This window comes from Giraffa tippelskirchi, chromosome 11 (genome assembly GCF_054371585.1).
Source record: "Giraffa tippelskirchi isolate mGirTip1 chromosome 11, T2T-mGirTip1v1.2.pri, whole genome shotgun sequence".
NCBI classification, from domain to species: Eukaryota; Metazoa; Chordata; class Mammalia; order Artiodactyla; family Giraffidae; genus Giraffa; species Giraffa tippelskirchi.
The window spans coordinates 33,450,074-33,464,299 of NC_137285.1; the positions used below are offsets into that span (position 1 = coordinate 33,450,074).

The following is a 14,226-nucleotide window of genomic DNA, read 5'->3' on the forward strand; positions in this document are numbered from 1 at the left end:
GGTTTGGTGTAATCTCTAGGGACCTAGTTTCACAAGTGCGAGTAATTCCATCATGGCACTGGGTCCAAATTTCCCCAGGAAAATATGATTGCCTTAACTGTTTTCTGAGAGTGCTATCAGTCTGCATGGACTGAACTTTCTCCCAGAAAGTTTATGAACACTGGGCTCTTGTGGCAAAATCAGGCTCAATGTACACTAACTATATTCCCTCTTCTTTTTGAGCACAGAGCCACCTTACCTTTCTCAGACTTCTTTATGTCGAACACACTAATTGTGTGTTTTGCTAAGCAGGCAAAAACACTATCTGATACCACAAGTCCTACTCGTAAAAAATCTCCTCCACAGTCCTTCACATGTGGTCTCGCCAATGCTTGAAGAAAATGATTCTAAGACTATTTGCAGTGTGGAGATATCCACCCGCTCCCCTTCAATTTCTACAGTTACCAGAAGATAAGATCCCTTTCATAGGTGATGGTGCAATATGAATTAACTATACAAATGTTGAAGCTTACTCATAATTGCTGTATTTTACCTCATGACCAGGCCCAGGTAACAAACAGTTCACCGACTGGATCAAGGACATTCAGTAGCACTCTCTTATATGATTTTACGGGCTTCAGAGGGACCAATCCTGGGTCACCAGATGACTGCATGAAACACAGCCCCCTGTAGACCCACAACTGAACTGGACTGCAGTAGAAATGAGAAATCAGCATGATAAATAAAGTTAGATATTGGTTAAACTACTAGAATAACAGAGAAACCACACAGTCAGTGGCTTAAGTAAGATATAAATCCTGATATGTGATCATAAAGTGGTATGGTGGCTTCATAGTGTAGCTATGGATTAAGCTATTTTAACACAGAACCCAATACCTTGGCTAAAACAAGATATTAGACTTGTAGGCAGCCAGATAATGACTGGGGGACTTGTTCTCATTGCATACCCAATGCATTTGCTTCTTATTCCTGCTGTAACATATTAAGCAACCTAAATTTATTTTCTTACATTTTGAAGGCCAGCAATCAAAAATAAGTTTTACTAAGGTGCCAGCAGGGTTGGTTCATTTTGGAGACTCTAGGGGAAACTCCACATTCTTGCAATTTCTGGCTTCTTAGGTTACCTACAATCCTTGGTCTATTACTAATTGTTCAAATCACTCCAACGTCTTGCTTCTGTCATCACATCTCCTAATTTCTTCTTTGACTTTCTTGCTTCTCCTATATGGGGACCCGGATATTTACACTTAGAGCCTACCAGAATCATATCCTTATCTTGAGAACATTAATCACCTACGCAGGTTGCCTTTGCCATATAAAGTAGCATTCACATGTTCCAAGGATTAGGATGTGCATAGCTTCTGTGAGGACACTTTTAGCTCTCCATATTCAGGCACCTTCTATTTTTATTATTCTGCTAACTTCAAAGCATAACTTTCTTTCTCAAAATTAAAAATAGATCCTCCAGTTACCATCATCAGACCCATATTCCAAAAAAAATAGAAACAGGAAAAAACGAAGGGAAGGCACATATCTTTCCTCTTATGGTCGCAATTCAGGTACTAAATGCACTAGTTACCCTCACACTCTATTGGCCAAAACTTTGTTACAGGGAAACATTTAGCTTCAAAGAGAAATGGAAAGGTAGATTTTGTAGGTTGCCTTAGGCTTGCTAAAAGTGAGCTTTCATTATTAAAGAAAACTAAAGAGAGTTATTTGGTAGATAACAACTCACATATAGTGACAAAATTAATCTGTTTAACTATGGTTTTGATCAATTAAATATAAGATTTTTAACCTTGAGTGGTTGATATAGAAAGAGACATATTATGCCAAGCAAAACCATTTTGGGGGGTCATTCTTCTTTCTTCATATACTACTGAGTACCTCCCATTTTTTTTTAGCAGAATTAAGTACTGAACTCTGAGAATAAAGTAGAAATTCCTTGTAATTTCTAAATTTATTTGATATTTTATTGATGGTGCCCACATTAATCATATCCACTAACTTTCAGAACTGTTACAAATGAGGATCATGAGAAACTTTCCTTTAACTAATACAATCTCTCGTGCTTTAAAATGATTTTTATAAGATGGAAGATCCTCTGCCTTAGATAAATAGAATAAATAGGACACAACAGTTATCAAATACTGGAAATCAGCAGCAGAAGACTGTGATACCTGAAATAAGACAAAAAGAAAAAAAAAATGTGATGAGCTATATAATGCCTTGGGCTTCCCAGGTGATGCTAGTGGTGAAGAACCCACCTGCCAATGTAGGAGACATGAGAGATGTGGGTTCAATCCCTGGGTTGGCAAGATTCTTGGCGAAGGGCATGGCAACCCACTCCAGTATTCTTGCCTGGAGAATCGCATGGACAGTGGAGCCTGGGAGGCTACAATCCACAGAGTCACATAGGGTCAGATACTGAAGTGACTTAGCACACATGTAATGCCACAGTTATCAAGCATTTGGTTGATATTGAGGATGAGGAGGGGAATTGAAAGGTCACAATGAATTAAAGATAAAGATTGTGAAATTCAAGAAAGCTTGGCAGTTGGAATTTGTAGGAGAGAATACCGAAAAGTAGAGAAAGATATTGAGAAAGAGCTATAGTAATCTGAATAGGGGTGGTTGGGGACTTTGGTCCAATGCATAGAACAAAACTACACAAAGTAGTTTTGTGGACCTGAGAGACCTAACTGAAAAACCAGACTGGAAACCTTAAATAGACTCCAGAAACAATATATCTTAGAAAGATAATGTAATAAATTCTAACCTATAAATACTCAAATAGAGTTAAAAAAATTCTAAAATACAAAACTGATTTATGGTAAATTAATGTCAAAACAAAATTCAATACTTCTCAAAAGACTCCAGCAAATCTCTCTCAATGGTTTTTATCAACCAATTTAAAAATATTTCAACAGACATGAGAAGAAGAGAGAAAATTTGACTCACATGCAAGAAAAATATTAGTCAACAGACACACACAATTTCATAGATGACGAAATTAGCAAAAGAGGTAAAACAATCTGGTATGGAAATACTGAAAGATTTAAAGAAAAACATGAACACAATGGGGATAAACACATCCAGAGAAATGGGGAAAAAAAGGACTAGAACTGAAAATCTTATTAGATATCATGCAAGTCTGAAAGCAATGGAATAACATGTGAAAAATGTTGAAAGAAAACAAAAAGGAAAACTGCCCTTAATTCAATACCCAGTAAAAATCATTATTTAATGAAGAAAAAATGAAAATGTCTTTAAACAAAATGGCTGAGAAAAAGTATCAGGGACAGACTTGAATTTTTACATTGCTAAATGATGTTTTAGTAGGCTAAAGGAAGGTTCAGAAATTTGGACTTAAGTGAAAGAATGAGGGGAATTAGGAAGGATACACGTAAATGTCTGTTTTTATTTTTCTTTTAATTTTTTGAAATACATTTGACTATTTAGAGCAAAAAATAATACAATGTATTGTGAGGTTTATAACATATGTAGAAGTAAAATGTTTGACAATGTTACCACATTGAACTGAAAGGAGAGAGATCAGCATACTGTGTTAAAGTTCTTATATTTTATGTAAAGTGGTAAAATATGTGAAGATAGATAGCAGTACATTAAATCTGTATGTTGAGAACAGACATTTCAGTTACACCTTAAAAATGAAAAAAGAGCTACAGCTGATAAGTTAATGTTGGTTTTTTTTTTTTTGGTGGTTGTTTAGTCACTAATCAAGTCTGACTCTGCAAGCCCATGGACCGTAGCTCACCAGCCTCCTCTGTCTATGGGAATTCCCAGGCAAGAATAATGAACTGGGTTGCCATTTCCTTCTCCAGGGGATCTTCCCAGCTGAAGGATCAAACCCTCAACTCCTGTAGTTCTTGCATTACAGGCAGATTCTTTACCACTGAGCTACCAGGAAAATCCAGAACAAGTTAATAAATAATTTGAGATAAAAAACAAAAATCTAAAAGATATGTACTCCAACAGAAGGCAGAATATAAGAAAATAATGAAAAAAAAAAAAAGGAACTGATGTAACCATTTGAAAACAAATAGCATGAGAGAACAGTTAAATCCAGTGAGAATTATCCCAGGATAGAGATGTTGACGTTCTCCCAAAACTATAAACTTCAAAAACTCTTTCACTGAAGGGAAACAAAATGAGAAATTAGGGAGGGACCTGCTTCTTTAGATACTACACATTCTTAAAGCTTTCAGACTTTCTTTAGACTTTATGTCACAAGGGTATAAGAATATAATTTTGGATATTAATTACTTTGGACTAATTTCTTTGAAACTTTAATCTTTGAAGTATTATTTCTCTCTGGGAATTTAATAATTAGATTACATATTAAAATTTGAACATCTCCACGCTCTCACTATTGCATAATTGGAGTATCTTGATATCATGATTTAATCTAATTGCAGAAGCTCCGAAGAGCCCTATTGAACAGTATAACTAGACATAATGAAGCATGGGAAATAGAAAAAAATCTTTAAGCTTTGGAATTAATGGCTTAATGTACTGTCCTGCCATGCTCAGCTACTTCAATCATGTCTGACTCTTTGTGACCCCATGGACTGTATCCAACCAGACTCCTCTGTCCATGGGGTTTTTCAGACAAGAATACTGGGGTAGGTTCCCATGCCCTCCTCCAGGGGATCTCCCTGACCCAGGGATCTAACTCAGCTCTCCTACGTCTCCCACATGGCAGGCAAATTCTTTACCACTGAGCCACCTGGGGAAGCCCAACATACTGTCCTACCATATTTCAAAGCCTTCTGAAAGCAAACATATAGTGTCCACCAGTAATTCTCAGGGATGCTACAAAAAGGCAGCAATGGTCATTAGGCTAGTGAGTGAGTGACCGTTGCTCAGTTGTGTCTGACTCTGCAACCCCATAGAATGTAGCCTCCCAGGTTCCTCTGTCATGGAATTCTCCAGGCAAGAATACTGAAGGACATCCTTAGGTATGAGCATGCCCAAGAACCGATCTGAGAATAGTACTTAGGTCAGACAGTTAATCTGGGAAATGACCCCAGAAAGCACAAGTTAAAGATTAGGGAAAATAAGGTAGAGGAAAGAAAAACAGCACCAAAAAGGCTCATTTCCAGTGCCGACCCTCTGAGAAATCACGTACAAGGCACCTGAGAATCTTTGCACTAAAGAGCTAGAAGCTGGGCTTCCTACTCATCAGCTCGTGTTCCCCACTGGTTAAGGACTGTACCTCAGGACATTCAATGCCTGGTACACCTGGGATGCACTAAGTGCAGTTGATAAACTTCTTGTGTCAGGTAAAGACCTAACTAAAGAGAATGGAAGAAAGACAGATTCCTGCACGACCAGCTGTCAGGGGATGTCCACCATACCTGAGGACAGGGAGTGAGGTTTGGAACCAATCATCAAAATTCAGGGGCAGACTGACTTGATGTATGCCTGATCTCAACCCTTGAAGAAACAGCCACTCCCTATTTGCTTATTTTCAAGTCAAAATTAGGAGAACAAAGCTGGAAACTCTGAGGAAGGATACACACCCCTGCATCACATGTCTCTGGGGAATCAAATTGTTGCAGCAGTAGTTCTCCAACTGGCATCAGGAGGGTTTGTTTGACGCAAGTCCTCTTACCTCATGACCAGGGCATTCAGTAGTATGAGTGCACCCTGAGAATGTGCATTTTAAAAAACTATATTAATAAACTTATTTACGAAATAAAAATAGACTCACAGACATTGAAAACAAACATATGGGTACCAAGGGGGAAAGGGGGGGAGAGAGATAAATTAGTAGTTTGGGATTAACAGATGCATACCACTGTTAAGTGTTAATTGCTCAGTCATGTCCAACTCTGCAACTCCATGGACTGCAACCCTCCAGGCTCCTCTGTCTTTGGAATTCTCCTGGGAAGAATACTGGAGTGGGTAGTTATTCCTTTTTCCAGGGAATCTTCCCAACCCAGCAATGGAACCACGGTCTCCTGCGTTGCAGGCAGATTCTTTACCATCTGAACCACCAGAAACCCTACCAGATGCACACTACTCTGTATAAAATAGATAAATATCAATGTCCTACTGTATAGCATGTGGAACTATATTTAATATCTGGTAATAACTTTAATGGGAAAATTTTTAAAAAAGAATATATATATATGATATATATATAATATATGTATGATATATACATATCATATATCAAATATGTGTATATAGATAGATAAATAGATACACACACACACACACACACACACACACACACACACATATGGGCTTCCCTTGTGGCTTAGCTGGTAAAGAATCCACCTGCAATGTGGGAGACATGGGTTCGATCCCTGGGTTGGGAATATCCTCTGGAGAAGGGAAAGGCTACCCACTTCAGCATTCTGGCTTAGAGAATTCCATGGACCATATAGTCCATGGGGTTGCAAAGAGTTGGACATGGCTGAGTGACTTTCACTTTCACATGTGTTATGTATAACTAAATCACTTTGCTATACACCTGAAAGTAACACAAAAATGAAAATCAACTACATTTAAGTAATTTTTTTTTAATATTAAAAATAAAATAAGTTGTCTGTGCTGCTTTCCCAGGAACCATAGTTAGAAAATAACTGAGCCAGTGTAACTCTCAAAACCTCTCTCTCATCATCCTCTGATAACTCACAGTGGGAGGAAGAGAGAGGAAGAACTTAGCCTTTTGCTTCCTGCTTTTTGGACCTTACTACTCACAAGCAGGTTTTATTCCCATCTTTGCTTTGTCCTTGCTAAAACTTAGCTGGAAGGCTCCCTGAGACTGGGTAAGAAAATTCAATTTCATAGCACAAGAAAAAGCAGGCCACTGTTGCTCCAGACTTAAGCTGCTTTATCTACAAAGCTTTATCAGTAATGAAGGTAATGCTTTGATATCTATATAACTAACTCCAAGTGTTGTTTCCAAACTCTGAAGAAGAAAAATAGAGGCGTTCTACATAAACATTCTATAAAGCCAGCAGTTTTTTGCAGAAGTTTCTGACACGAGTAGAAAAATATCCATTTGATATTATGTGTGAAGTCTTCAACAATAAACGAGAAAGAAATAACTGCATGCATATGGGTCTATTTTGAATATGGACGAGCCTTCTGCCCAGAGGGTAGTGTAAACACCAAGTGACATTTAAAATTTGATACATTCTGTATCCTAAGCTGGAGATCTAAAGATGATTTGCTTTATGTAAAAAGAAAAAGAAAAGCATGAAATGAATTCCACTGGTAGAGTCAAGCTCCTTTGATTTATACATAATGTTTCTTCTGGCAAGGACACAGAAGCACTCATATTTCAATAATCTAATTTTGTATTGTTTGAAAAGAAAAAGGGCTATTGATAGACTTTTATTTAGCCTGCACCCTGGGATATTTAAATAGACTTTGCACTTCAAAAACACTCTTTAACAAATTCCAGTGACTTGTGGTATTTGCAGAGGTTTTTATGGTAATCGATAATATATTTTATTTTTATTACTAATTGACAAACTGTTAAGATATGTTAAATTTCCTATGGAAATCTGATTTTCTAAAGTTCTTTTTAACCTTTTCTAAAAGGTGGATGGAGAATGCAAAATGAGTTAAACTAGTTTCAGAGATTTATTGGGTCCATAAATGTGCTATTTGTCTAACTAATTTGCATTTTCTTGCATGTTCATTGTATTTTTCAATGTCGCAGTTCCTTCTCAACCATTGTTTTTTTATTGGCTTATAACTGTTCTGAGTGACCTCAATTTTACTATATTTACTTATACACAAATCATACATTTAAAGTTATTATGCCAAATATAAATATAAAATAAAGAAAAGGGAAACATCAAGAAAAGAGACAAATTACATTTTAGCAAATCACTTGTGGGCTGTTATTTTTAACTAGTCTTATCATTTCTAAATATTTTATTATAAAGTGTTATTCTATTATTTTTTTGCATAATATTTTGACATACCAGAATACTTTGTGATAAACAGGACTAGTTACCTACTCAGTATTTATTCTCACCTTCCTTCCTTCCTTTTAAATAATTGAACACTTCATTGTTGTGAATGACAAAACCCCAATGTCAAAGAAACATCTTTTTCAATCTCTATATTTAGAGAGCCAAAACAAATATTATTGGCACTCTCTTTAAATTTCCTTTAAAAGTGGGCTCTCTGTGTCAGGCACTATTCTCCTTCCTCTTGCTTCCTTTTTCCTTCTTGAAATGTGAAAATGATGGCTAGAATTTTCACCTCCATTTGGAAACACTGAGCAAGGAAACAACATGCTAAGCGCAGGCAGGGGAAGCAGAGAGTGGTGATGACCTTGTGGAACTGCAATCCTGAACCACTTCATCTGGACTTCTTTTACGCATAAGAAAAGCACATTGGTATCTCCTTCAGGCCCCTGTTATTTGGCGTGTCTGTTACAGCTGCTGAAGATAATCTATTACCAATACATGCATAAGACATTTTCTACCCAGCTTTTTGTACTTATTCAAATAAGCTTAAATATGAAAAAATGATCCTTGAAATACACTTATTGGCTTCCCTAGTTGATAAAAATGCAGTAAAACAAGGTGTTTTTTTTTTTTTTTCTTAGTCAGTTGTGGTTGAATTTGATGAACTAATGGTAGGCTACACTTCATTTTTTCCCCTCTCAGCTAAGGCCAGAACTTGAAAGTTAGATCTAAATATCTGGGTCGTCTAAACACCTATCAAATTTTAATGGTCCATATACTCCTTTATATATGCTTGACCTAAAGAAGTGTATTTTTAATAGACAGAAATTGCCAAATACCTTCAAAAGACGTTCTGAGTGAAGGTTTTACATTTCTTTCTCTCTTGTACCCTGTACTAGTAGTATTTGACCAAGGTGGATATCCCAGTTAATTTTTCAATTTGTTTCTCATTTCTCATGTTCTCACCTATTTTCTTACCTATCACTTCCTTATCTTATCATTTATTCTGTGGTCCATCACTATAATCATTCTTTAACAACTTACTTAAATTTCTAGTACCTGTCTCTCTCCCACCTACTCACCTGACAAAATAAAATGTTGGTTAAATCCAAATCTCTTCTCTCTATGATTGCAAATGCACAACCAACCACAGCAGAAGAAAAACATATTGATATTTATCATCTCAAGGATACCCAAAGATCTGAACAACATGCCAACTACATACTGTTATTTTCATTGTCCTTCCTACACACCTCTCTTCTCCTCAAAGCACTAAAGCTCTCAACTCTGCATCCTCAATAGCTGGTATCCCTCTTGTCATGAAATAATCCAAGCAACGCAAAGAAGATTTTCTCATGCGCCCTCCCTGAGCATCTTCCCAGTGTCTTCCTCCTGGTTTAAAGAGATCAACTGCCAATCTTTCAAAGAACAACTCTTCCATTTGTGTACTAGATTATATCAACTTATAAAACAATTGATTACTACAATTTTCCTCTTTTTCTCTGATATGAGCTTTTAATTTTTTATTGGATTACTCACATCAACATAAAAGATAATCACATCTGCAATTTTTTTATAAAACTCCTTCTCCTAATCCTACACCACTTTCCAGTTAAGGCACAGTTCTCTCTCTGTTCCCTTTCAATCCATGTAATATCATTGCTTCTCTTTGAAAACCCCATCCTTTCATGAAAACATTTATACCAAGAATTTCAAAGCAGTTTAAGTGTAGTAGGAGAAAATAGGAAGAGACTAGTTTTAGTCCCAAGCTTAGGAATCTTTGTTCCCGGTACAAGGAATACATTAGTGCTCAATCAAGGTAATCCCTGCTAATATTGAATTTGTAATGCTAAGCCTGATAATGGCAGAAAATTCACAGTGTCTCTGAGACCTTATTATTCCTTTATTCTTATATTCCATCTTCAGAAAAAATCTGAGATCAGAGTAAATAGTTCATCCACAGGAGGGATGAAATCGGAACACTTCATTTCCCCAGAACCTCTCAGGGCACATCTATGACACAAATGCCTGCAGTTTGGCTCAAAACCTTCTTCCTGGGCTTCCCAGCTTGAGCATGGCAAATAAGGGAGTTATGTACAAACCTACATCAGATGTGAATGGGAAGCAGGCACTTGAAAGAGCAGCCATTTGCAATAGTTCTCATGCTTTACATCACAATTACTTGAGAAGCTTATCAAAATGAAGATTTTAAATCAAACTTCTAGAGGGTGCTGGTGAAACTTCAGTTCTATATTTTTGCTACTTTTTCCTGTTATCCTGATGCACTTAGAACATGCACCATTTACTGCTCAACAAACTAGCAAGAGTTCTTACACAGCTGCTACTTCGACTAGATAAACAAGGACTGAAAGTGAGGATGAGATAAAAGAGATTATTTAGTGCTGTTGCTCAGTTGCTAAGACTTGTCCGACTCTTTGGCAACCCCATGGACTGTATCCTGCCAGGTTCCTTTCTCCATGGGATTTTCCAGGCAAGAATACTGGCCTGGTTTGCCATTTCCTCCTCCAGGGGATCTTCCCAACCCAGGGATGAAACCCACGTCTCCTGCATTGGCAGGTGGATTCTTTTCCACTGAGCCACCAGGGAATGAATGGTTAGCCAAGAACAAAATTGGAGAATGTTTCTCCCTAACATATATATATATGCTCAAAACAAAAAAAGCACAATGCATCAGTCTTGACAATTCATCTACTAGCCAGTAAAAATTACAACAAAGAGGGAGGCAACAGCCAAACTTGCTACAACAACTTCACTATGGATGCAGCACCCACATAGCAAATATCCCCCCACACACTTGTCCTGACTTCCCAAGACTGTGTGTCCTCCAGGATGGTTGCTATCTCTGAATGTCCTACTCTAAACATCTGAGACCACTGGGAACAAGCATGTTTCACTTCCTTTATATCCTGTCTGCTTTCTTCACTGGTTTCCTTGAAAGTCCATTTCTAAGCCTTAACGCATTTCTAGTTGACAACTGGGTTTGTACCAGAAACCAAGGTCTAAATCTGCTTCTGTCAAACTATTGCCAGAGTTATTCCAAGTCTTTGGTCAAAATCCACCCACCTCTAGCTTTAGAAAGAGTTAACATAAATCTTTAAGTTAAAGGGTCCATAGGTAAGAAAGGATGTTACAAACAAACAAAAAACAAATGGAAAAAGCTTGGACCAACATAGCAACAAATGTGACTTCCCACAGACCCTGAGTCTTATTATACACTGATTTTATTAACAAATTAAATGACACATTTATCAGTGGTCATGACCCAAAACTAAGGGTCAAAAAAGTATAAAAGGGGGTGTCACCCTACTCTCCCTTCCCTGGTAGACTAATGCAAATGCTTCCTCATCATTCACCTCAGCCCTCCTTCCTTTGTCTTTACTCTTTAAAATTAAATTCTTTACATCAGGCAAGCAGGAAGTTGATCTGTGAACTTAGTTCCTACTTTTCCATTCTTTGGCCACTGAATAAAGCCTGTGCTTTGTCAATCTCAATCTCGGTACTCTTGCCTGGAAAATCCCATGGACGGAGGAGCCTGGTGGGCTACCGTCCATGGGGTCGCAAAGAGTCAGACACGACTGAGCAACTTCACTTTCACTTGTCAATCTCAAGTTTGGTTTTATTTTCTGCTTTCAGTTCAGTTCAGTTCAGTTGCTCAGTCGTGTTCGACTCTTTGCGACCCCATGAATCGCAGCATGCCAGGCCTCCCTGTCCATCACCAACTCCCGGAGTTTACCCAAACCCACGTCCATCGAGTCGGTGATGCCATCCAACCATCTCATCCTCTGTCATCCGCTTCTCCTCCTGCCCCCAATCCTTCCCAGAACTTAGGGTCTTTTCCAGTGAGTCAACTCTTCGCATGAGGTGGCCAAAGTATTGGAGTTTCAGCTTCAACATCAGTCCTTCCAACGAACACCCAGGAATGATCTCCTTTAGGATGGACTGGTTGGATCTTCTTGCAGTGCAAGGGACTCTCAAGAGTCTTCTCCAACATCACAGTTCAAAAGCATCAATCTTCGGCGCTCAGCTTTCTTTATAGTCCAACTGTCATATCCATACATGACTACTGGAAAAACCATAGCCTGCTTTAGCAGACCAGGAAACGAACAGTCCCCAACCAAAGCAGCAGGAGTGATGTCTATAAGACAATCTGGTAATGAAACCATAAGCTCCCTAACCTTTTCAAACTTTTTTTTCCAATATTTTCTTGATTTCCAGGACATATTTTTCCTACACAGCGTGCTCATTCTAACTCTTCGTTTCTCCAGTTGTTAACCTCAGCTCCAAGGCTCAGTTCTCTGACTTCAAATCCAACTATACTTATCCTAAGATGACTTCATCAAGCTCCAATTTATTACTTTAAATCCAGTCTGTGCACACTGATATTATCAAAACGTTCAACTCTGTGTTGTCACTCTGATCTTCAGACTTACATACGAAATTGCATACTTGACTTCCATCTGGATAATTGTATAGAAGTTAACTTGTCAAAACAAACAAACAAAAAACAAAAACATTAATCTTACTCAGTCTCCAAATATGCTTCTTCTCCATTGCAGTTGACGTTATGACCATAGATCTAAATGCTTCCTTCAAATTCCTTGGGTTCATTCTTTTTAAAGCTCTCCTCTTCTCATATTCACAAGCCATTCTTCAAATCTACTTTCAAAATATATCCCCAACCTGACCACTTTTTACCTCTTCATCATTAATACTCAATCTTAAGCCACATTTATCTAACCTCTAGACTACTAATTAAAAAAAAAAGAAAACAGAAATCAGTGCTTCCAATCATTTTAAAACAAATCAGTACATGCCATTTCAAATAATAAATGATTAATATAATAATATAGTATAATATAATAATATTCTGGCTATAATAAGAACAGGAATCCAATTTCTTAATTATGTACAGGGATTCATGTGATCTGCCTGCAGGCTATCTCTCCAATGTCATTCCTGCCAGTCTCCTCTTAATTCATACCAATCACACCAGCCACCTTGCTATTAATTAGTGTGTATTAATGAATCATATATGCAATTCTATATCATATATTCAACAAAATAAAATCTGGATTAAGTCATAAATAAAATATATTTGCTATCAGCCTGCTTGGTCAATGCTCAGAGCAATTAAATTGATTATTGAAATTATAAAACTCAGTTCAGTTCAGTTGCTCAGGCGTGTCCAACTCTTTGCGTCCCCATGGACTGCAGCACACCAGGCCTCCCTGTCTATCATCAACTCCTGGAGTTTACTCAAACTTATGTCCATTGAGTCAGTGATGCCATCCAACCATCTCATCCTCTGTCGTCCCCTTCTCCTCCCGCCTTCAATCTTTCCCAGCATCAGGGTCTTTTCCAATGAGTCAGTTCTTCCTATCATGTGGCCAAAGTATTGGCCTTTCTTGGTCATTTGGGATGGTCCTTGAATATGTACTGAAGAAAAAACGATTAAAACAACTACACATTTCTTACCATTCACTTGGAAGATGTGAGTCTGATAGATGTTTTCATAGCCCTCTGCATAGCAGGTGTAATTCCCCATGTGAGTTGTGGTGACTTTGGTTACATACAAGGACCCATCATCTCCAAAGTCCTATAGAAAAAAGGCAAAATTAAATAGAATTAGCCATTTGTCCTTAAAATATATTTTATCAGTTCACATTTTTAAAATGTGCTAGCCATTTGTCCTTAAAATATATTTTATCAGTTCACATTTTTAAAATGTGCACTCAAGAAAAAGTAAATTAATATATTTAAATTATCAAAATGACCACTGTTAGTGGTTAGTTAGTTCAATAAACTTGGAAGACTTTATGGGCTATAATTATTTGTCTCAAGTTAAGTTTTTTTTTTTTAATGTATAACTTCTTAGTATTTATTTGAAATATATGAGCTTATGTAAATAACTGAATTTTTACATATTTATTCCAATTCAGCTTATGTTTTAATTAATAAGGGCATACAATGTTTTTTCTTATTTATAAATAAACAGCTCTAAACTACATTCTTCACATTTGTAATTTTTATACCTTTTAATTATATATTTACCCAGGAAAAAATATTAAAGCAGTGTGGTCTCAAAGATGGAATTTATAGCCATATGAATAGATCACAACTTTTTCAAGCCTCCTGGGAACAATCAGTACCTTAGACAAAAATGACTGTGGCCTTTCAAATTTATGAGGAAATGTGTAATCATTAAAAAAGAACTGATAATCTTGCATTGCTTGTCAAAATC

General features: G+C 37.1%; 1 protein-coding gene across 5 annotated transcripts in view; it reads right to left on the reverse strand.

Moving 5' to 3' along the window:
• The window catches only part of FSTL5 (follistatin like 5), a 780,511-nt gene that overhangs the window by 166,500 nt on the left and 599,785 nt on the right, over nucleotides 1-14,226 (reverse strand). For all 5 annotated transcript variants that reach the window (XM_081538294.1, XM_081538299.1, XM_081538297.1 and 2 more), the window contains exon 8: nucleotides 13,461-13,581. In XM_081538294.1, coding sequence (XP_081394420.1) covers nucleotides 13,461-13,581 — 121 coding nt within the window. The remainder of the gene's footprint in view (nucleotides 1-13,460; nucleotides 13,582-14,226) is intronic.